Below are 21,697 nucleotides of genomic sequence, written 5' to 3' on the forward strand. Positions count from 1 at the left end.
TGCCGAAGCTATCGATGATCGATTGTAGGGTACTAGGTCTGTCAGAAAGAAGAACTATGTCGCCCGCGTATAACAAAACATTTATTTGCATACCATTCACAGTGAGACAAGTTGGAAGTTCTAAGTGTAGATCGTTTAGGCATAGTACAAATAGAAGGACACTCAGTACGCATCCTTGTTTGACTCCTTTGGATGTCTGGAAGAAGCTAGACGTACAAGTTCCATCCCACACTGTAGCAGCCGTATCTTTGTTCAATAAACGTATAATATATATAATCTAATACCAACCCCCCTCCCCGCACCACTTTCTCAATGTCTCATATAACTACTAGTTTTAACCTCTTCAATCAAACCCATATGACCTAAAGATAATTTTCAAACTTTTAGGTTTAAGTTGTATTTTTCTTCTTGCACATACTGTACGATTAATTTCAAACGGATGCTCTCTAAATCGCAGGATTCCTCTTTATCCTCGAAGTACTTTGCGTTTTGGAAAATCTCTTCCTGGTTTTATTTATAGTGGGGTATACTCTATTAACTGGCAACCTGGCATAGTTCTTCTTCTTCTTCACCTTCTTGTCTTGAGACATTGAGAACACTTTTCTTCTGTGGCTTGAACATGGACATCCGCCAACCGACCGCGACCGACCAGCCTAAGACTGGTGCTGGTGCTGTTGTTGGTGCTGTTACTAAAACCTGGAACTAGTGCTGATGCTAGAGAACGGTTACATAATTTGTTTTCCGCCATAATTCATCAAGAGGCGACAAGAATATTTTTCTCTTTTAAATTATTTCTACCAAGAGAAATTGGCTGTGGTTTTCCTTGATGCTTTTAAGACCTCTGCATCATACACAAAACATATATCTTGTGGTAGACGCGCTATCACTTGCAAGAAATAGCATGCATCAAGCTCAAGCCAAACTGTTGAAACTGAAACCGAAACCATCAACAGAGATGCAGAGCTGCAGAGCGAGCATCCAGAACTCGTTGGAATAGAGTATAGAGTTTTTTGGACCTGAAGCGTTTTCGTGTGATGGAGTTTTGAGTTGATACCTTGGTATTTGGTATTTGGTTAGCACAGGTCTAATATGCTCTCTAAAAGAATATCAGGTGATTCTCTATGCCACCACAACTTCTGCCACCATCATCCCCATCACAACTGGTGGAGTGTAGACTGGAGTGGAGTTTGGTGCTTGGACCTCTGCGGTATCAATTTGCTGTGTGCGCGCAAGCGCGTTCGAATCATATTCTAGAAAAGAACTGACATGTCCATTTGTATCTATCTATTTCTTGTGGTTAGAAGCGCGAATCTGGCGGCCGGTGGATGTTGAAGAAGAAGGAAACTTTGCGAGGACTATTGGCTAAGCTTGGCCACCAACACGCTTCTTTGGCTATGGATAGTTTGGTGTAGGCTTTAGTTTTCAAGAGTTCTGTAGTTCTGTGGCAGTACAAAAGAGTAATGGTTGAGGGTTTTTGTTTTTTTGTGTTTTTGTATCAAGCCCGCAGCTATAATGATGATTAATTGAGTAAACGTCAGAAACGTGATGATATCGTAATTATTTTTAAGTTTTTGTTGTAAAATTGTGTTTATTTTGTTCTTGTTTTTTTAGTGTCGTTTCGTTTGGCCATTTTATTGGATGACTTTTCTGATTACATATAAATTGTGATGCATTTCGGTGTACAGTTACTAGTAAATATCTTACGTCAAACCATTACACTATAGTAATTCAGTATCACTTAAGTGCATACAAAAAAAAGAAAGAAGTCAACATTAGAGTTAAGTCAGTTTCCAGCTCAATTTATTGACTCACTCAAGTTTTTTGGTGAAGCGATTTATAATATCTTTGGATATAAGTTGGAGTCTTATACGACATTCTACCAACCAACGAGAGACAGAAGCCGCTTGCTTTGACAGCTTGATGAAGGATAAATTGCAGAAAACGCGTGACATAAAATTGTTGTGGCTCTCTATTAATTACACCCGACCGACCGACGACGACGACTTGGCCGGCGCCCAAGGCGCCTTCGTGATGCATGTTGTTGGGAGACGGGTATTTTTGTTTTTATACTTGATTTTATAGGTAAAGGTATGTCTTTATGGCCCTTGGGGTGTTTTTTTTTTGTGTTCAATGTTGCAGCTCACTTTTCGGTGCTCATAGTCACGCTAGAGGTGTACCACGCTCTTATTATCTTTACATCAAGTTAAAATCTAATAAAGTATATGCAATAGTCCATCAGAAAATATGCAAGTCATTTGTGCATGTTGGTCACATGGAATCGTAAAAACCTGTTAACCTTAGCATTTGGTCAATCGCTTGAGAAATCTTTTTCAAATTTTAAAAAGTACCAATTAAATGGAAAACAAATACAAAATATAAGGTTGAGTCCTAAGGGTGTCTTAGGATGAATCATTTTAAAATAACAATTATACAAAATCAATTTTATGCGCGTGACATTAAATTAATTATAATTTTTGCATTAAGAAGCAAAAGAAAACTTAATTACTATGTGCTAAAGTAATGACCAATTTAATGATAGGGTGGATTTTTTAAAAGCATGTAATTTTATTGAAGAACCGGAATATAAGGATTTTCATTTCAGTTAAAGGTGAAAGAGTCAATTCACTTATATCTGCAAGGTAACAAAATTGTTTCAATTCAATATTAAAATTGTGATAATTTACTTTCCATAGGAAGTTATTGTCATGGATCCAAATTGTCAAATTGAAAATGTTGACATTTCTCGACGTTTCAAGTTCCCTAGAGTCGAAATAAAAGATTTTAGAGAGATAACTATCCGTGCGTGTTTACGTACGTTCGCGACGTTTGTTTCGTCGTCCATAGCTCAAGAACCAGTGGAGACATCGACTTTAAATAAATTTTGTTATTCAGATAATAATGCAGAAAGATGCATTTTTTAACTATAGCAGTTTAAAAAATAGGTGAACATTTTGGTCAACCCTTAATATTTCACGAACCAATGGCGCTAGACACTTGAATTAACTTTTATAGTATAAATTGTAACGTGATACCAAACCAACATATTTTTGACAAAAAAAATCCAATTAGCGTTTTTTTTTTTATACATCGACAAAAACTGAAAAAAAATTGACACCTTGAAAATTTTACGAATAAAAACTGATTTCATTGCCAAAACAATTTTGTGCAACGAAGAATAACGTTTTAAACATCTTGTAACATTTTGAGAAAAATCTAATTGACAGTTTTTTTTTACAAAACACTACAAACCTAAAACAAATTATTCAAAGTTCGTAAATATTGATTTTCGACTTAAACATCTTTTCAAAAATGTTCGATTATGGCTTCAAACTAATTTTATTTTATAAAAAATATTGTTTTAACATTCAGTAAAATTTTAAGAAAAATTGAATTGGAAGTTTTTTTTACAAAAATTAAGAACTTAAAAGAAAATTTAACAAAAGTTCGTAAAAATAATTAATTTTCGACACAAATACCTTTTCAAAAATTTGAAATATTGGTTTTAAACTACTTTTATCTTTTAAAATATATTGTTGCTAACATTCAGTACAATTTTGAGAAAAATCTAATTGACAGTTTTTGTATTAAAATAAAAACCTAACTTGGTAAAAATTTACTTTCGACTCAAAAAGCTTTCAAAAATTTGAAATATTGGTTTTAAACTACTTTTATCTTTTAAAATATATTGTTGCTAACATTCAGTACAATTTTGAGAAAAATCGAATTGACAGTTTTTGTATTAACATAAAAACCTAACTTGGTAAAAATTTACTTTTGACTCAAAAAGCTTTCAAAAATTTGAAATATTGGTTTTAAACTACTTTTATCTTTTAAAATATATTGTTGCTAACATTCAGTAAAATTTTGAAAAAAATCTAATTGACAGTTTTTTACAAAAATAAAAGTTTAAAAGAAATTTTAATAAAAGTTTGTAAAAATTGATTTCCGACTCAAATATCTTTTCAAAACTTTAAGATTACGGCTTCCAACGAATTGTAACTTATAAGAAATATTGTTTTCAGCTTTCGCAAAAATGTTGAGAAAAATCGAACAGACAGTTTTTTAACAAAAAATAAAAAACCTAAAAAAAAAGTTACTAAAGTTGGTAAAAATTGATTTTCGACTCAAATATCATATCAAAAATTTGAAATTATGGCTTCCAACTAATTTTCACCCAAATATATTTTTAAAACATTGAAATATTGGCCTTAAACTACTTTTATCTTTTAAAAAATAAATCGAACTGACTGTTTTTTGTCAAAAAAAAAACTTGGTAAAAATTTACTTTAAAAATATTGTCTTCAAACTTTTTTATTTCACAGAAAATATTGTTTTCGATATTCAGTAGTTTTTTATAAAAATCCAACAGTCACTTTTTCATAAAAAAATTAAATCTACAAGAAATAGTACGCAAATTTGGTAAAAATTGATGTTCGGTGCTTGATATCTCTAAAATTCATTGCATTCATCCAATTTTTAAAATTTAAGAAATGCTACAATAATTTGTTTTCGACTAAAAATCTATTAACCAAAACTATACTTTCAAACTAAACTATTTCTTTATATGAAAAATATTGTTGGTACAAATCGAGAGACGGGATGGGAAGTTATCAGTATGGGTCGCAGTATCTTTTTTTCATTACCATTGTGCTTTTATTTTTAACAAACATCAATTAACAAAACAAGAAAATACAAATAGTTAATTATCAAAAAAAATTTGCAAATATAAATAAAACATTTAACCTATTTTATAAGGTCGTGCATTTTTTTTTTAAATGCGTCCTTGAACAAAATTCTCTTAAAATAATTATTATTCACAGTGCTTCAGTAAATAATATTTATTTCAGAGAATTTTATTTCAACACCAACAAAAATAAACAAATTAACAGCACATAAAACCCTTAAGCACTAAAAATCAATCTCGGGACTTTTTTAATTAAGCTTGTTGACTATTTAAACAAATTAATGTCACGAATGTTAAACAATCTATATGTATAAATAAGTACAAATATACATATGTACATGTATTTTAATTTTTGTTTGTGTTCTGCGTGTTTTCTTTATTATTTACAGACTTTTTCAGATAGAGGTTTCCTTTTGCAAAAAGATGAGTTCAAGCTCTTTACTCACTTTGCGGAGAACTTTCTTAGAGTGGTATGCAAAAAGAAATACAGAGACCGAAATCGATCTCAAGCTGTAAGTTCGAACTCATAGTGTTGAGATCTATCTCTCAACGAAAGCTTTATGCGAGAAAGTTGTGATATTCAAAAAGATAAGCAAACGCTTGATTACATGAGACCGATCTCACAAATTGTTGAGGATGGGTTTTCCCTTGCACAAAGGTTATGGAGCAAGATACAATTCCATCCTTAATCACTTCTTGTTTTTTTATTTTCGCTTTCAGAAGACATTTTTCCTTTTTAATTCGACTGACCGCACAGAAGCTTCTATTTAAACTAGTGCCAGTGCATTCTCAATTAACTGAATCAGAACCGTATAAAGTGAACCCATTTTTTTGCATATGAAACTGAGTACGAGTCCGAGACTGCTCGATAAATCTCACGTGCGAGTTCAAACTTGTCAACTCTGACTCTGAAACTTGCGGCTTGCTCAGAGAACGAACACCGTTTTATCAATTTACAAAACTCTTCACTTTTATTTCCCAAGTTTGCCTAAAAAAAATATTGGTTTTTAACATTGTTTTCTACTCCATCGAGATGTGCAGCAAAAGAAAGGTCTATTCAAGCTCCATTCACACCTACATTCCAAAAGCTTCTGCAAGTTTTTGTCTTCGATATATTTGTGGTAACACTAAATTAAAGAATTTTGAACACGACCTTACACAAACATCTTCCCATGGCGATATATCTGCAACCAAGCCTTCAGGCAAGGGAATACTTTCACGAAAACGAACTTACCTTTCCATCGAAGTATAAAACTCGACACTTTTTTTCCTAAGTTTTTTTTCGAAAAAATCATGGACTAACCCCTTGCTTGTACCGGTACCATGATGGTTAGTGCGTTGGTCTTGCGTTCGATGCCTGCCAGCGCCATCTAAAGTTTTTTTTACGGAGTAATTCTTGTCATGGATGTTCAAATGGTAGACATGTGCATTCAAGAGGACACAAGCGTCCACAGGTTTTTTCTTAAAACCATCCTCTGTCTATCAACTCCTACTCTCACCTCCACGTGGTGAACATCGGGTGCCTAGTACCTCAACTGGAGATTGGGTTCCAACCCCAGTGGAAAGTTGTTGGGGGCAGCAAACGAGAGAGGTGGGGAGAGGTGTTTCCACTAAGGCACCTCTCCTTATCCAGACGGCAGCGGAGGAATTCCCGATCAACGGTGGCGTCTACAGTTCCATACGCATCAAGGCTAAATTCGGCAACATCAGCCTGATATGCGCGCACGCCCCCACAGAAGAGAAAGATGACAACACCAAAGATATGTTCTTCGAGCTCCTAGACAAAACTTATGAGCAGTGCCCTAGCTACGATATTAAAATAGTCCTTGGCGATTTTAATGCCAAGCTAGGAAGGGAAGACATCTTTGGTGGAATAATTGGGAAAAACAGCCTGCACGAAAACATTTCCGACAATGGATTCAGGCTCATAGATTTTGCTGCGGGGCGAAACGTCATGGTAGCCAGTACGCGTTTTCCACACCTCAACATCCACAAAGGAACTTGGACTTCTCCAGATCAATCTACCGTCAACCAGATTGACCATATTGCGATCGATGCCAGACACGCTTCCAGCATTATGGATGTACGAACTTTCCGAGGAGCTAACATCGACTCGGACCACTACCTCGTTGTAGCCAGGGTAGCACTTCGGATTTCCAGACCCAAGGCAAAACAGGGAGGTGCTGGGAGAAGATACAACGTCGAACGGCTACAATCGCCAGAGATCGCCAAATCCTTTTCCGACCGAGTGACAAGTAACCTCTCTCGAAGTTCTCTGCCGCCAACACAATGTATCGAAAACCAGTGGCAACATTGCCAAGATGCAATCAGAGAAGCCGCCTCTGATGTGCTGGGTTTCAAACAGCCACCAACAAGGAACCCCTAGCTTGAGGAATGTCGGCAGGCAAATGCAGCCAAACAACAGGCATAAAAGGACGAGAGCTGCTCGTGAGCTCTATGAGCAGAAGAGGCGAGAGGAACGCCGACTTTTCAGAAGGAAAAAGAGAGGGCATGAGAAGCGTGCGGTCGAAGATGTTGAGAGGTATAAAAGCAGGAATAAGATTCGAAAGTTTTATGAACAGGTGAAACGAAATTCACAGGTACATAAACCTAGAACCGAAGGCTGCAAAGACGAAAGTGGAAACATCATAGTGGAACCGCAGTCAATGCTGAGGATATGGAAGGACCACTTCTGCAGACTGTATAACGGCGACGAAGAACTGAATCCCGCTGTCAGGCAGGATGACAAATTCGATATAGACGACGAAAGCCAACAATCCCGTCCTCCCGACTTAGACGAAGTAAAGATTGCCATATCTAAGTTGAAGTCTAATAAAGCCGCTGGAGCAGATGGCTTGAATGCCGAGCTCTTTAAAGCAGCTGGAGATAAGTTGGTTAGGAGCATGCACCAACTTATCTGTAAGATATGGTCGGAAGAAAACATGCCCGATGAATGGAACCTCAGTATTGTTTGCCCGATCCTGAAAAAAGGAGACCCTCTAAACTGCACCAACTATAGAGGAATAAGTCTACTTAACATCGCCTATAAAATCTTCTCTGCCATAATATGTGAACGTCTAAAGCCCATCGTCAACAACCTGATAGGTCCTTATCAGTGTGGTTTTAGACCAGGAAAGTCCACAGTTGATCAAATATTCACATTACGGCAGATCCTTGAAAAAACTCAAGAGCACCAAATCGACACCCACCATCTTTTCATCGATTTCAAGGCCGCATATGACAGCATCTACAGGGACGAGCTGTATAGAGCCATGTCTAGTTTTCGCATCCCTGCCAAACTCGTCCGTTTGTGCAGGATGACCATGGAGAATTCACGCTGCTCCATAAAGGTTGGAAACAAGTTAACAGAACCTTTTGATGTCAAAAAAGGTTTTAGACAAGGTGATGCGCTCTCATGCGATTTTTTTAACATCGTGCTTGAAAGAATAGTGCAGAGCTCACACGTCACCACTAGAGGCACTATCTTTCAAAAGTCTGTCCAATTACTGGCATATGCTGATGACATTGACATAATCGGAAGAACTCAGCGTGATGTCAATGGGGCTTTTGTGAGTATTGAGGCAGAGGCGGCAAAAATGGGTTTAACGGTTAATGAGGGCAAAACAAAGTACATGCTGTCGTCTAGAAAGGACATACAACACCGACGTTTTGGTCAAAACGTCACAATCGTACCTTTGAGGTAGTCAAGGACTTCGTCTACCTAGGCTCCGCTGTAAACGCAGAAAACAACACCAGCGCTGAGATCAAACGCAGAATAACTCTTGCTAACTGCTGTTTCTTTGGACTAAGAAAGCAATTGAGTAGTAATGTCCTCTCTCGAGGGACCAAAGTGTTGCTATATAAGACCCTTATCATCCCCGTCCTGCTATACGGTGCAGAAGCATGGACCATGACAAAAGCGGATGAAAGCACCTTGGGCCGCTTCGAGAGAAAAGTTCTTCGTGTGATCTACGGTCCCGTATGCATCGAAGGGGAGTGGAGGAGAAGATGGAACGACGAACTGTACGGGCTGTACAGCGACGTATACTTAGCAAGAAGAGTAAAAGTCCAACGACTAAGATGGCTGGGTCACGTAGAGCGCATGGAAACCAATGCTCCGGCCCGGAAAGTCTTCGAATCCGCACCCACAGGACAGCGCAGTAGAGGAAGACCGCGGATCAGGTGGCGCGCACAAGTGGAAGGTGACCTCACCCAACTTGGAGCGCGAAACTGGAGACATCTAGCTAGGGACCGAGCTAGATGGAGAAGTTTGTTGGGTGAGGCCCTAGTTCACACAGGACTGTAGCGCCACCTTAAGTAAGTAAGTAAGTAATTCTTGTCATGAAAATTTCTTTTTCAAACCAGTCGTTCGGATTCAGCTTTAAACTTCCTTCTCGACAACATTACTCGCAAACAGGAATGGTTGAGAGTTGTTAGTCACTAGGCCTAAGTTCTCAACGGACTGTTGCGCCACCTAATTTATTTATAACCCCTTGCCTATAAAACAAATGTTATTTTCAAAATTTGTTCACACCCCAACGAATTTCAGCAATTTAGATGAATTTTTGAACTATGTATCGTTCACTTAATATTACTTTTAAACATAAAAAGATGACAGCTTCAAAAGTGACAGCTACTTAAATAGTGCCTAGTTCAAAATGAAATTTAATTAATCGTAAGAAGAAAGCATGTTTATACCCAAACTTAATGACTGATTCGACATCAAACAGTAATAAGCCGAGAATAATTGCGAACATGTTTGCAAACTACTTCAAAGATGCTTTTTGCAGATTATAATACTATTAGTTTTCCTAACACAACTACCACTGTTATAAATTTTGCCCACTTTAATTCTATCAATTTCGTTATTAGTGAAGATACTGTCCTTAAAAGTATTCCACAACTTGACGAATGTTTTAGTCTTGGTGCCTACGGTGTATCATCATCATTTTTAAAGAAACCTGTTATGTGTTCTTTTCAACACGTCCTTAAGTAACTCACTGCTTCCTTTTATCTGGAAGAGCTCCTTCATAATACCAGTACACAGAAAGGTCCTAAAAACGAAATAATGAACTATTGCTAAACTATCTTTGATACCTAAACTGTATGAGTCAATCGTATGTAGCGTCCTTTCTTTTCACTGTAGTTCAAATATCTGTTTGTTAAAAAACTTTTGATGCTTTTGAAAATGTGAACAAGTAGATTGTATCTTTCTTGATTTCAGCAATACCTTTGATAAATTGTGTCATAAAACATTACTTTCAAAATTATCACAGTAAGGTTTTAACGACAATTTCGTAAACTGGATCTCCTCATACTTGCAAGATAGACGTTATAGTGTTCAATTTAGTAATGAGTGTTCAAGTTCACCTGTTGTGAATTCTGGTGTCCCGCAAGGTAGTCACCTTGATTCTATTCTATTTCTTTTATTTATAAATGACTTGGTTTCGATCACGCAAAATTCGTCTGTCCTAATATATGCTGATGACAATAAAATAAAAAAAAAATTAACTCTGCATCCGACTGTCTTCTCTTGCAAGAAAACTTAATATTATTCGGGGAATGGTGCAACAATAATCGTCTTGTTTTAAATGTTGACAAATGTAAAACCATGAGTTTTACACACACAAAAATTCCAATCGTTTTTAGTTACATTCTTGTCCTTTAAGTATAGTATATGTATTTTCTGACTTGGGTGTTGTCTTAGATCCTAAACTAACATTCAATGAACATATTAACTTCATAGTTAAAAAATCAAATAGAGTTATAGGTTTTATTAAGAGATTTGGCCGTGACTTCCGTGATCCATATCTTTTAAAATTACTTTTGGATTCATTTGTAAGACCAGTCCTGGAATATGCTTCTACAGTATGGTCACCTTACTACGCCGTACACGTCACAAGACTAGAAGCCGTTCAGACATGATTTTATCGTTTTTGTCTACGATCCCTTCCGTGGTTTCAAGATATTCATACATTACCGCCTTATTCACATAGACTTTCTGTCATAAATCTTCCTTCTTTGACAAATCATAGGATGTACTTGCAATTTTGTTTTATTGTCGGAATAATAAACGGACAAATTTCATCACCATCAGTTCTTGGTAGTTTAAACCATTGAATACTAATTTTAGCAGATCAAACTATGGTGTGCATAGCCCCTGAAATCAATTAAATGGAATGTATAGTAAATTTCAATCTTGTATTTATTCACCAAATAATAATATAAAAAGTATAAATCGCAAATTAAAATTTTTCAAAAGACTAGTTTAAGTTTTTAGGTTTTAAGTAAATATTAAGAATTGTTAACGTTAGTATTCAACGAATTATAAATAAATAAATTTAAATTTCGAAACCTTTTTTCGAAAACCCTATGTAAAATTTACGAATGACAATATTTTTTCTTCTAAAAATTTATTAGTATTCATGAAATTATAAATAGAACTCTTTGCTTTTACTGAAACGTGCAAATCTAAGATCAAACAAAAACCGGGAAACGTTCAACAAAAGCCAGATTTGTGTATAAATATTTCAATCATGTACAATTCATTCAATAATTGTAGGTTAAACAATTTTTTGTTGAGATATTGCAGACATTGACAACTAAAAGTAAAACTTTCATTAATTTTTTTCTAAAACAAGGTCTGTTGATAAGTTATTGGACTCCAATACCATTTTTTTGAACTGTTTTATTAAAATTTAAATATATTAGAGTTTATTTTTAATCGGTAAATATTCAAAATGTCAAATATTTGTTCAATTTTTTCAATTCAATATCCGAGATTTTCTGTTTAAAAGTCAAGGCAGACAACGAATTCAACTAAGAACAATTGAAAATATTATTTGCTCTTAATTGATCAATACAATTTTTTTACCGAAAGCTGGTAACCCCCTATGAATCATCAAAAAAAAAACTTGACTATAAATATAACGTGCAATGGCAAAACTAATTTAAGTCTGATTTGTTTAAACAAAGTGAGAAGATGTTTAAATTAATTATTTTACTCGTTGCTGCTTTATTTTGTGCCAGTGAGTTATTTTTATTATGATTTGTCTGAAAACAATTAAAAACAATTCACGTGTTGTTAAATAAATTATTTCAATAACCTTTATTAAGAAAAGTCTATATAGATTCATGGCATGTGTAGATATGAATATTAACTTGTTGCAAAAAAGCTTTTGCCGGGGTAGCAAAAGTTTAACTTCTCATCATATTCAAATTAGAACTAAACAATTTAATAGAATTAATATTAATTTTGTTCTTAATTAAGGTACCTATGGAAATCTAGTAACTCCAGCTCCAATAGCCTGCACTAAACCAAACGAAGTCTACCTACCACAAGGAGCCGCCCCAAACTGTGACACCATTTGCAGCACATTAGGGGAAGAATGTAATATAGAATATATCCAAGCTCCATTTGGTTGTTATTGTAAAGAAAATTATGCTAGAGATATTAACAATATTTGTATACCAATTAAACAGTGTCCTCGAAAATGTCGTGTTTAAAAAAAGATTTTAAAAAATATGTTATTTGTGTATTATTGTTCAAGAAATAAGTTTAAACTTTTCAGAGACGTGTTTGAAAAATGATTACATTTCTTAAGCATGTTGAGCTCAAGAAATTTTACATAATTTATGTGAACAAAAACTTGATTTTGACTATTCAACTTGTATTTCCGATGTTTTTCTTTTTCAGTTGTTTTTATATCATTAAAAATTATTTAACTTTATTTGAGTAAACATACAAAAACTGATTTTCTTTTAAAACAAGTAAATGATTGAATGCATGTTTAAATTTCCAAAAAATGTAAGTCTATATTTAAACGATATCTTTATTATGTCAACAAAAACACGAGAATTTTTTTAATATTAAAAATTTGTTTACTATTCTTATTTGCTTTCGAGATTAATAAAAAATGAAACTTTAAATCAAGACACGAGCTATTTATTTAAATGTTTGTACTTTTTTTTAATTGTGTTTGCTTTTATTTCAGTTAAAAATATTTTTCGCACAACAAATATTTTTGAAACATTATATAATCTCAAAAATAAAGCAGAATAAATATTTTGAATTTTTTGAAACAATTTGAATTATGCACTGTAAAAAAAGTACAGTCAATGTTTTTGAGATCTGCGTATGTTTCAATGCTCCATTTCCCACCACTAGGGAAATTAGGTTTCAAAACAAGGACTGTTTCCTGCGTTTTCATATAACGATTTATAATTATGAACTTTTGTTTAATGTTAATGAAGAGTACGCAAAATTTGGAGCAAATTTAATACAAACTCCGTTAAAAAGGTACGTACACGCCTAAGTGCTCCAAAATAATATGGTCGTTTTAAAAAAGAAAGGAGACAGCTAGGACACATTTGGCAAGATTAAGATCTAAGACTTAGTATATGTAAACAAAGGGGAGCAAAAAGGGTTCTTGACAAGCCGCTGTTTCGGGAATGTGGCAAATTTACACAAAATAAGTACATATATGTATAATAAAAAAACATTTCCACTTCATTGCTTTTAAAGTAAATCTACTTTAACTATGCAGTCAAATTTCGTCTGAGTGTTTTTTTACGGTGTTGTTCTGAAATGAAATTGTTCTAATCTAAGTAAACATTTGGTTTGTTATGAGATTTTTGCAAAACTCTTTGAAAATAAAATTTACTATAAAACGTGTTAGCAAAAATAAGTAATTATCAGTATTACTTTTTTACACAAACTCTCAACATGATGTCAAAAGTGATTATCTTAGTCTTAAGTGCTTTTTTTATAGCTGGTGAGTTGATTAAAACAAATATAACTATACCTTTGGTATAACCTTGAATATTTTTGAAACGTGTGTTAACACTTTTTTCAAAAAGAGGCTAGAGTGCGACCCACACTGATAACTTCTTATGCCGTCTGTTGATTTGTCTTGTTTAAAAGTTTGTAGGTTTTCGTGTTGGGTTAAAAAAGTTGTCAGTTGAATTATTCTTAAAAGTTTAAAATTACCAACAATATATTTCATATAAAGAAATAGTTTAGTTTGAAAATCTAGTTTTGTTGAATAGATTTTTTTGTCGAAAACAAATTTTTACCAATTTTAGTACCATTTCTTAAATTTTTACAAATTGGATAAATGAAATTAATCTGAGAGAGATCAAGAACCGAACATCAATTTTTACTAAATTTGCGAACTATTTTTGTTGGATTTTTATAAAAAACTACTGAATATCGCAAACAATATTTTCTGTGAAATAAAAAAGTTTGAAGACAATGTTCTTAAGTGTTGAAAAACTATTTGAGTCGAAAGTAAATTTTAACCAAGTTTAACTATTCTTTTTTTAAGGTTTTTACTTTTTTGTAAAAAACTGTCAGTTAAATTTGTTTCACAGTTTTACTAAATGTTGACAACAATATTTGTTAAAAGATAAAAGTACATAGTTTAAAGCCAAAATCTCAATGTTATGAAAAGATATTCGAGTCGAAAATCAATTTTTACCAACTTTTATAATTTTTTTAGGTTTTTATTTTTTGAAAGAAAACTGTCAATTCGTTTTTTCTCAAAATTGTTCCCAATGTTGAAAACAATATTTCTTATAAGCTTAAGTTAGTTGGAAACCATAATCTTTAATTTTTGAAAAGATATTTGAGTCGAAAATCAATTTTTACCAACTTATGTTAAATTTTCTTTTAAGTTTTTATTTTTTGTAAAAAACTGTCAACTCGATTTTTCTCAAAATTTTTCCCAATGTTGAAAAAAATTTTTCTTATAAGATAAAATTAGTTGAAAACCAATTTTTCAAATTCTTAAAAAGATATTTGAGTCGAAATCCAATTTTTACTAACTTTGAGTCATTTTTTTTTAGGTTATTTTTTTTTTTTATAAAAAAGCTGTCTATTTCATTTTTCTCAAAATTTTACCAGATGTTAAAAACGTTATTTTTTGTTGCACAAAATTATTTTTGAGATGAAATGCTTTTTTATTTCTAAGGTGACAAATTTTTTCTTCAGTTTTTTTGATTTATAAAAAAAAACCTTTAGGTATTTGGATTTTTTTCCAAAAATATATTTGTTAGATATCACGTTACGATATATAATATAAAATTTAATTCAAGTCTCTAGCTTCATTGGTTCGTGAGATATTTAGGGTTAACCAAAATGTTCACCTTTTTTTAAACTGCTATGATAAAAAAAGCCCCCACGCAATTTTCTTGAGAGCCCTTTCTGCATCTTTCTACCTTATTATCTGTATAATAAAATTTATTTGAAGTCGATATCTCTTCTGTTTCTTGAGCTATGGACGACGAAAAAAACGTCTCGAACGTACGGATGTACGAACGTACGAACACACGCTCGTACAGACATCTTTCTAAAAATCTTTTATTATAAAATCGAGAAATGTTAAAATTTTCAGTTCGACAAATCGGACCCATTGCAGTAACTTCCTATAGAAAGTTGAAAATTGGATTTAAAACAGTAAGGGAAAAATTATTATAAATCAATAAATTAGGTGGCACAACAGTCCGTAGAGAACCAGGGTCTAGGGACTTAAAACTCTCAACAATTGTCAATCAGTGCTCTTAAACAATTAAAAAACAAGACTCGAAAGCTTCAAAAAAGTATTTTCACCATTGAACTAGTTTGAAGAAAATCAATAATATCGGCATAGTAATTTGATGCAATTTTGTTTTAATTGAATTTTGTCGAAAATGTTTTTTTATTTAAGTATTGTTTTACTTTAATGGACACCAAACATTTCGAAGCTTCATTTATCCCAAAAATGCTGAAATAGGACCGCATTTTGAGTTGTTCACAAAATTTAAAAATTGTTATGACAAAATGCTCGGAATAAAATGGTCGTAATTTTGAAACTGAAGAAATCGGAAATAATTTGTTCCAAGTTTTTGCTCTCTTTTAAAAGGCTTACAAATAGGTTAAAATCAAATAATGTCAACTGTTTCTTGAAAAACTTGAATCATTCTTATACTTACCTTTAAGCTATATCAATCCAGGTCAGGTTCCTGACCTGTCCTTCTATGAAGGACTTCATTTCATATACGAGTCGCTAAAAAAACCCTTAGGTTGTTACGAAGGCATCTATTCACGAAGATTTGCAGTTTTCTTGTTATGGCTGAAGTAACCTTCCAAGTGCTGCACTGATTCGACATTTGTGCGAAGCAGTGGTACCTTTGTCTTTAAGCTGATAGAGTTATTCCTCTAAATCTTTGACAGCAAACCGAACGCCACTTTTGCTTTACCGATGGGGCAGATGACGGCTTGTGCGGTTTCGCCTTAGATGGAGACGATATTTCCAAGGTATTACAAGCTCTCCACTTTTTCCACCGGTTGCGAAGAAATATTTATTTAAGAGGATGGTCAGGTTCCGAGTCTGATCATTTTTGTTTTGCCGAAATTAATTTTCAGCCCCACAACTTCTGCTTCTCTCTCCACACTTGTTGTCATTTGATGGAGATCCATGATCATATGAGAGACATAAAGCAAACATCGTCGGCGTAATCCAAGGGCTTTAAATAGGATGTCAAAGTCCATTGGATCTCTCCACTACCTGACAGAGCTGAGAGCAGTACATATCACCAATAAAAACAATATTTTCGAAAGAATACAGCCCTGTCTGGCTCCGCTTCGTATTTCGAAATTATCTGACAACCTAAAATCCATCATATCCTGCTTTAATAATAGCCACTAGTTTTTCTGGGATGCCTCTCCTCCGCAAAGCTAATCATTTTTAAGGCCATCAAAGGTATTCTCGAAGTCGATGAACAGCAGGTGTAGTGGTGATTGATATTCAACGCACTGTTCAATAATGATCCGCAGGGTGGTAATATGATCAATATAGGAGGATCCAGGGCGGAATCCTGCTTGTTCGGCATCGAGTGTGGCCTCAAGGTGTTCTCTGAAGCGTTCCAGTATGACTTTTGCTACTATTAGGCAACGGCAGGTAGAAGGCAAATTCCTCTCTAGTTTTTAGCACGTAAGGTCTTCTTTTTTTGGAAGCTTGACGATAATTCCCTGCTTCCACTTTTGGGGGAAGCTTTCTGCGGTCCAGGCTTCTTTTTATGAGCGGATGAAGCAGTTCACTTGATGACGTTGGCGCTGCTTGTAAATGAATCATTCTTATGAGTGATAAATTTTAACATTAAGAAAAATTAAGTATTAAATGAAAAATAAGATAAATCATAAATTCGTATTGCAAAAGCACGTTTACAGCTGAGTATTGTATACTAAGCAAAATTGTTTCTTTGATGATATTTTTCTAAGCAGTTGACTTTTGATAAAATATTTGATCCAAAATTAGTCAAACTTTATGTAAACCACATCTTACCTTACTAATTTTTAGAGTTAAAAACTGATTTAAAAAATTAAATTACTATTTCTTGTTTTTGAAAACTCAGTACACTTTTTCAATAATTTTAAAATATTTTCAAGAATTTCAATTACTAATAACATGTAATTGAAAAGCCTCAATTACTTCCAATTTATTTGTGTAAATGTTATTCAAAACAAAAGTATTAGTCAAAAGAGCAGAAATCATTGCATTTTCCAGTAAAAAATGATCATAAATGTAATTTAATACCAACTTATTTAAATTAATAAATAAATCAGTCATCTTAGCTAAAATTAAAATTGCTTTACCTCAAGAATTTGTACGAACCGAGTACAATTTTCAATTACATGTAATTAGTAAATGCATTTTTAAAATTACAATTAAAAGTAATCGAAAAGCATAGAATGTTATTGTAATGGGTCCGATTTGTCAAATTGAAAATTTTGACATTTCGCGACGTTTCAAGGTCCGTAAGAAATCATATATCATCATTATAAACCAAAACAGCTGAAAAAAAAATGTGACTTAAATATCTTTTCAAATCTTTGAGATATTGGCTTTAAACTTTTTTATTTTTTAAAAATATTGTTTTTAACAATCAGTTCAATTTTGAGAAAAATCTAATTGACGGTTTTTTTTACAAAAAATAAAAACTTAAAATAAATTTAACAAAAGTTTGTAAAAATTTATTTTCGACCCAAATATCTTTTCAAAACTTTGAGATATTGGATTTAAATTACTTTTATCTTCCAAAAAATATTGTTGTCAAGACTCAGTAAAATTTTGAGGAAAATCGAACTGGCAGTTTTTTTACAAAAAATAAAAACCTAACAAAAAAAAACAATACTAAAACTCGGTAAAAATAAGCTTTTAAAAATTAAAAATATTGTCTACCAACTCTTTTTATTGTACAAAAAATATTGTTTTTGATATTCAGTAGATTTTTTTTATAAAATTTTGAAGAAAAAAATAAAATCTACAAAAAATAGTATGCAAATTAAGTAAAAATTGATGTTCTGTTCTTGATATCTCTCAAATTAATTTCATTCAACTAATTTGTAAAAATTGCTACTAATTTGGTAAAATTTTTTTTACAATAAAAATCTATTTAAAAAAACCAGATTTTCAAACTTAACTATTTCTTTATATGAAAAATGTTGTTGGTAATTTTAAAATTCAACTTACAACTTTTTTACCTAACATGAAAACCTACAAACTTTTAAGCAAGACAAATCGACAGAGAGGATGGGAAGTTATCAGTGTGGGTCGCATCCCAGCCTCTTTTTTCAATTAAAATTACAACTAATTTAAACGAATACTTTTTTCAATTATAACCATGTGTAATTGTAATGGAAAAAAGTCAATTACTAATTACTTGTAATTGAAATAAAAGTTGAATGAAAAGTAATCATTATTTGTCGGATGCGTAGTAATTGTACACAATTAATCATATCTAATCCAATTTTCTTGCATCTTTCCAGTTATTTATGCTCATCCCGCTCCAACAACTTGTGATCAAAATGAAGTTTATCTACAACAAGGAGAAGCACCAGATTGTGAAACGGTTTGCAGTGAATTAGGAGATACTTGTTATGTTAATTACATTTGGCCACCATTTGGTTGTTATTGTGAAGACGGCTATGCTAGAGATGATAACTATGATTGTATACCAATAAGTGATTGTCCACCAAAAGTGTCCACCACTCCTTCTCCTTCTTCTTCTTCTATGGAATTTGAATAAAAATGTTTTATATATTTTATAATAGAATATCATTAAGTCATCTGTATTAAATGCTCATAATATAATTTTGAAAATTATACTTAAAGTTACGTCTTATTCTTGTTGTTTTCTAAAAAAACTGTTATAAGAAGTGATTTTCAAAAAAATGTACTAACTCTGTATTTATGTTTTAATTTTTCAAGACAGCGTTAGTACATTTATTGGTCCTTTCCTGAAATAATAAATAATGTAACTTTTTGTTCGTATTTTAGAATCTATGTCAATTTAGTTCAACGAACCTACAATATTTGTAATCAGTTAACGTTAAACAATTTACATACTTCATTCGCTTTATCTCTGATGTTATGACAAGGAAAATGTCGCAATATTTTTGTTAACAAACAAAAGTATTAATACACATAACTAGATCTTATGAATTTGCTCTTGTGGTTTAATATTTATTTTAATATATAGGGTTTACTACAGTTCCCATAAAAGCCGAAAACTTTTAGTTTCTGAAGACATTTTAAGTTGCAACGGTTTTAATATTTAAAATATCATTTCTTTAGCTAGGTACACTGGGCGTATACTTGTTTTTTTTTTTTTAAATACAACAGAAGATCTTAAATAATTTAAAAAAGGCAAAACTTTCAAGTAAAACTTTTACAAAGTAGAAAATAGATACAAATTTGTTTTTAAAACAATTTAACAATTTTTTTTTCAAAACCATTGCTTTGATCCAAAAGCAATTATAGCACAATTAAGTAACTTACTTTCTCCTTCCAAATAAAAAGTACATGTGTAAGTATACAAATTTTCCATATAAATTAACTAAGAAGAAAAAGAATAATTTCCAAGTTACATTGGAGACGAATCAGCTAAAGAACCATGTTGATCAGAGTATTTTGTGTCTTGAGTATTGTGGCTATTGTTGCTGAAAGTGAGTTAAAAATTATTCTTCAAGTGATAAAATGATTTAAAATAATATTTAATAAATAACTACGGAACAATAAAATTTCATTCCTATAATATTTCTATCTGGAATCGGTCCAGTAGTTAGAAAAAATTGTGTTTTCTTCTGAAGTTTATTTATTATAAAGTTCTGATACGAACAAGATACGAATAAGATAATAATTATTATTCCAACGGAAAATTACAATACCAAGAAAGCTTTTAACACGTTCTAAGAATCTGGTGGGTAGTACCCGTAGCATGATGGTTAGTGCGTTGGACTGTCATGCCAGAGGTCTTGGTTTTGATCCCTGCCTTTGCCATATAAAGTTTTTTTTCTCTGGTACTGCCTCTTGCGAGGAATTGACAAATTCTCCAAGAGTAACTCTTGTCATGAAAAAGTGCTTTTTCAAATTAGCCGTCCGGTTTAAAGCTGTAGGTCCCTTCCATCCCTGAACAGGAATGGTTAAGAGTTGTAAGTCACTAGGCCCTAGTTCTCAACGGAATGTTGACCCACCTAATTTATTTTTTTATTTTATAAGAATCTGGTGGACAAAAGATTGATTTGTATCAAAGGCTATTTGCCATGGTAAACCATCTTAGATAAACTGGAGGTCAGACAAATCCACTGAATCAATTTTATTTATAAAAAAGTTGGTAACGTGGCTCCGTGACGCCTATCGAAAAGTTGTTCTCATCCTCATTTTAAAAATCAAAAAGGATCCAATGATGCCATCACTTTACAATTTAAATCAAACTATGATTTGCTGTGCAAGTGTTTCTCGCTCCAGATACTTCAATTTTGTGGTTAACGTAGCCGCCGAGATAAGAATGAGCCCAGTCAGAAAAACTGCCTAAGATAAGTAGTACTTCTTCAATTGCTGATTCAACTTGCACTTGTAAGAAAAAAAGCTGAGTTTTTTAAAGTTCAAGAAAGTTTATATTATTTTGAACCATGTAACTTTATCAACTAAAAAGAAATTGAAAATTTCACAAAAAAAGATTATTTTAGTATTAAAGCAAAATTATGTTTAATTTTTTTTTAGCTGGTGATTACAAACCAAAAACCCCTCCACCTAAAACAACAACAACAACTGAGCCAACAATAACTATAAAACCTCCAACTTATCCACCAATTTACCCACGATGTTGTGGAAAAAATGAATTTTATCTTCCTCCACATATAGGTTACGTATGTGACGTCTATTGCAATGACATTGGAAAGGAATGTCTCAAAAACTTTGACATTCTTGAAACTCGTAGATGTTTTTGCTTGCCTGGATTTTGTAGAAATAAATTCGGCGATTGTATATCGTTTTATGATGCTTTCGTTAAGTGCTATTGATTGCACATAAATAAATTGTATTTAATTTTAAGAAAAGAATGTATGTATGTACATATAAATAGCGATTTGTACTTGAAAATGTATTATGATTAAAATAGTTGTTTGTTTAAAAAGACGAAATAAATAAAAACTAAATATTAGTGTCAGTTTCAATACTTTTTGGATCACTTTTTTCTTCTAAAATGTCAAAAAAGAAGTTAGATCTTTTTGCAAAAAACTGTAAGCTCATAACAACGCCCAAAAAGCTGAAACAAAAATCGACAAAAAGAAACCCAAAGCGAATGTCGTCAGATCCGAATAAATGGCTGCGTTCAATCTCAGGCAGATAGGGTATCCGGATACCTTTTTGTTAGTGTTTTACTTGTAAAATAACAGCTGATCAAAAACAGCTGAGATGTCAAAAAAGGAATCCAAAGGTATCCAAGAATTTCTGGGGTATGTAGGTATCTGACAGAACAGCTGATTCAACATCTTTAAATTTCAAGAATCTTTAAAATTGATTTCAGCTTTTTATTTGTTGATGAACAAAAACATACAAAATATAAGTTGAAGTTGTAATTGAGGATGTTCTGTACATTATAGAGATGAAGAAGCTATTTGCCTCCGAATTTTAGAAGGTCATTATGACCTATCAACTTCTGCTCATTCGGAAATAAGATCGAAATTCTTCC

At 32.6% G+C, this 21,697-nt stretch overlaps 2 protein-coding genes across 2 annotated transcripts; both read left to right on the forward strand.

Annotated features, from left to right (window-relative positions):
• The first annotated feature begins 13,319 nt into the window (after positions 1 to 13,319).
• LOC129952510 (inducible metalloproteinase inhibitor protein-like) lies at positions 13,320 to 18,836 on the forward strand. The gene is made up of 2 exons (XM_056065117.1): positions 13,320 to 13,458; positions 18,492 to 18,836. Exons 1-2 carry the CDS (start codon positions 13,410 to 13,412, stop codon positions 18,749 to 18,751), a joined length of 309 nt encoding a protein of 102 aa, XP_055921092.1. The 5' UTR covers positions 13,320 to 13,409; the 3' UTR covers positions 18,752 to 18,836.
• A 760-nt stretch (positions 18,837 to 19,596) lies between these two features.
• LOC129948802 (uncharacterized) lies at positions 19,597 to 21,155 on the forward strand. Its single transcript, XM_056059847.1, has 2 exons — positions 19,597 to 19,670; positions 20,728 to 21,155. Exons 1-2 carry the CDS (start codon positions 19,619 to 19,621, stop codon positions 21,024 to 21,026), a joined length of 351 nt encoding a protein of 116 aa, XP_055915822.1. The 5' UTR covers positions 19,597 to 19,618; the 3' UTR covers positions 21,027 to 21,155.
• The last annotated feature ends 542 nt before the right edge of the window (positions 21,156 to 21,697 follow it).

Source organism: Eupeodes corollae, chromosome 3, assembly GCF_945859685.1.
Source record: "Eupeodes corollae chromosome 3, idEupCoro1.1, whole genome shotgun sequence".
Taxonomy (NCBI): Eukaryota; Metazoa; Arthropoda; class Insecta; order Diptera; family Syrphidae; genus Eupeodes; species Eupeodes corollae.

Bases quoted from the DNA above. Each gene is read 5' to 3' on its own strand.
- LOC129952510 (XM_056065117.1), top strand. From the start codon at position 13,410: ATGATGTCAAAAGTGATTATCTTAGTCTTAAGTGCTTTTTTTATAGCT. The intron at 13,459-18,491 runs GTGAGTTGATTA...GCATCTTTCCAG, and splicing joins AAGTGCTTTTTTTATAGCTG to TTATTTATGCTCATCCCGCT.
- LOC129948802 (XM_056059847.1), top strand. From the start codon at position 19,619: ATGTTGATCAGAGTATTTTGTGTCTTGAGTATTGTGGCTATTGTTGCT. The intron at 19,671-20,727 runs GTGAGTTAAAAA...ATTTTTTTTTAG, and splicing joins TGTGGCTATTGTTGCTGAAA to CTGGTGATTACAAACCAAAA.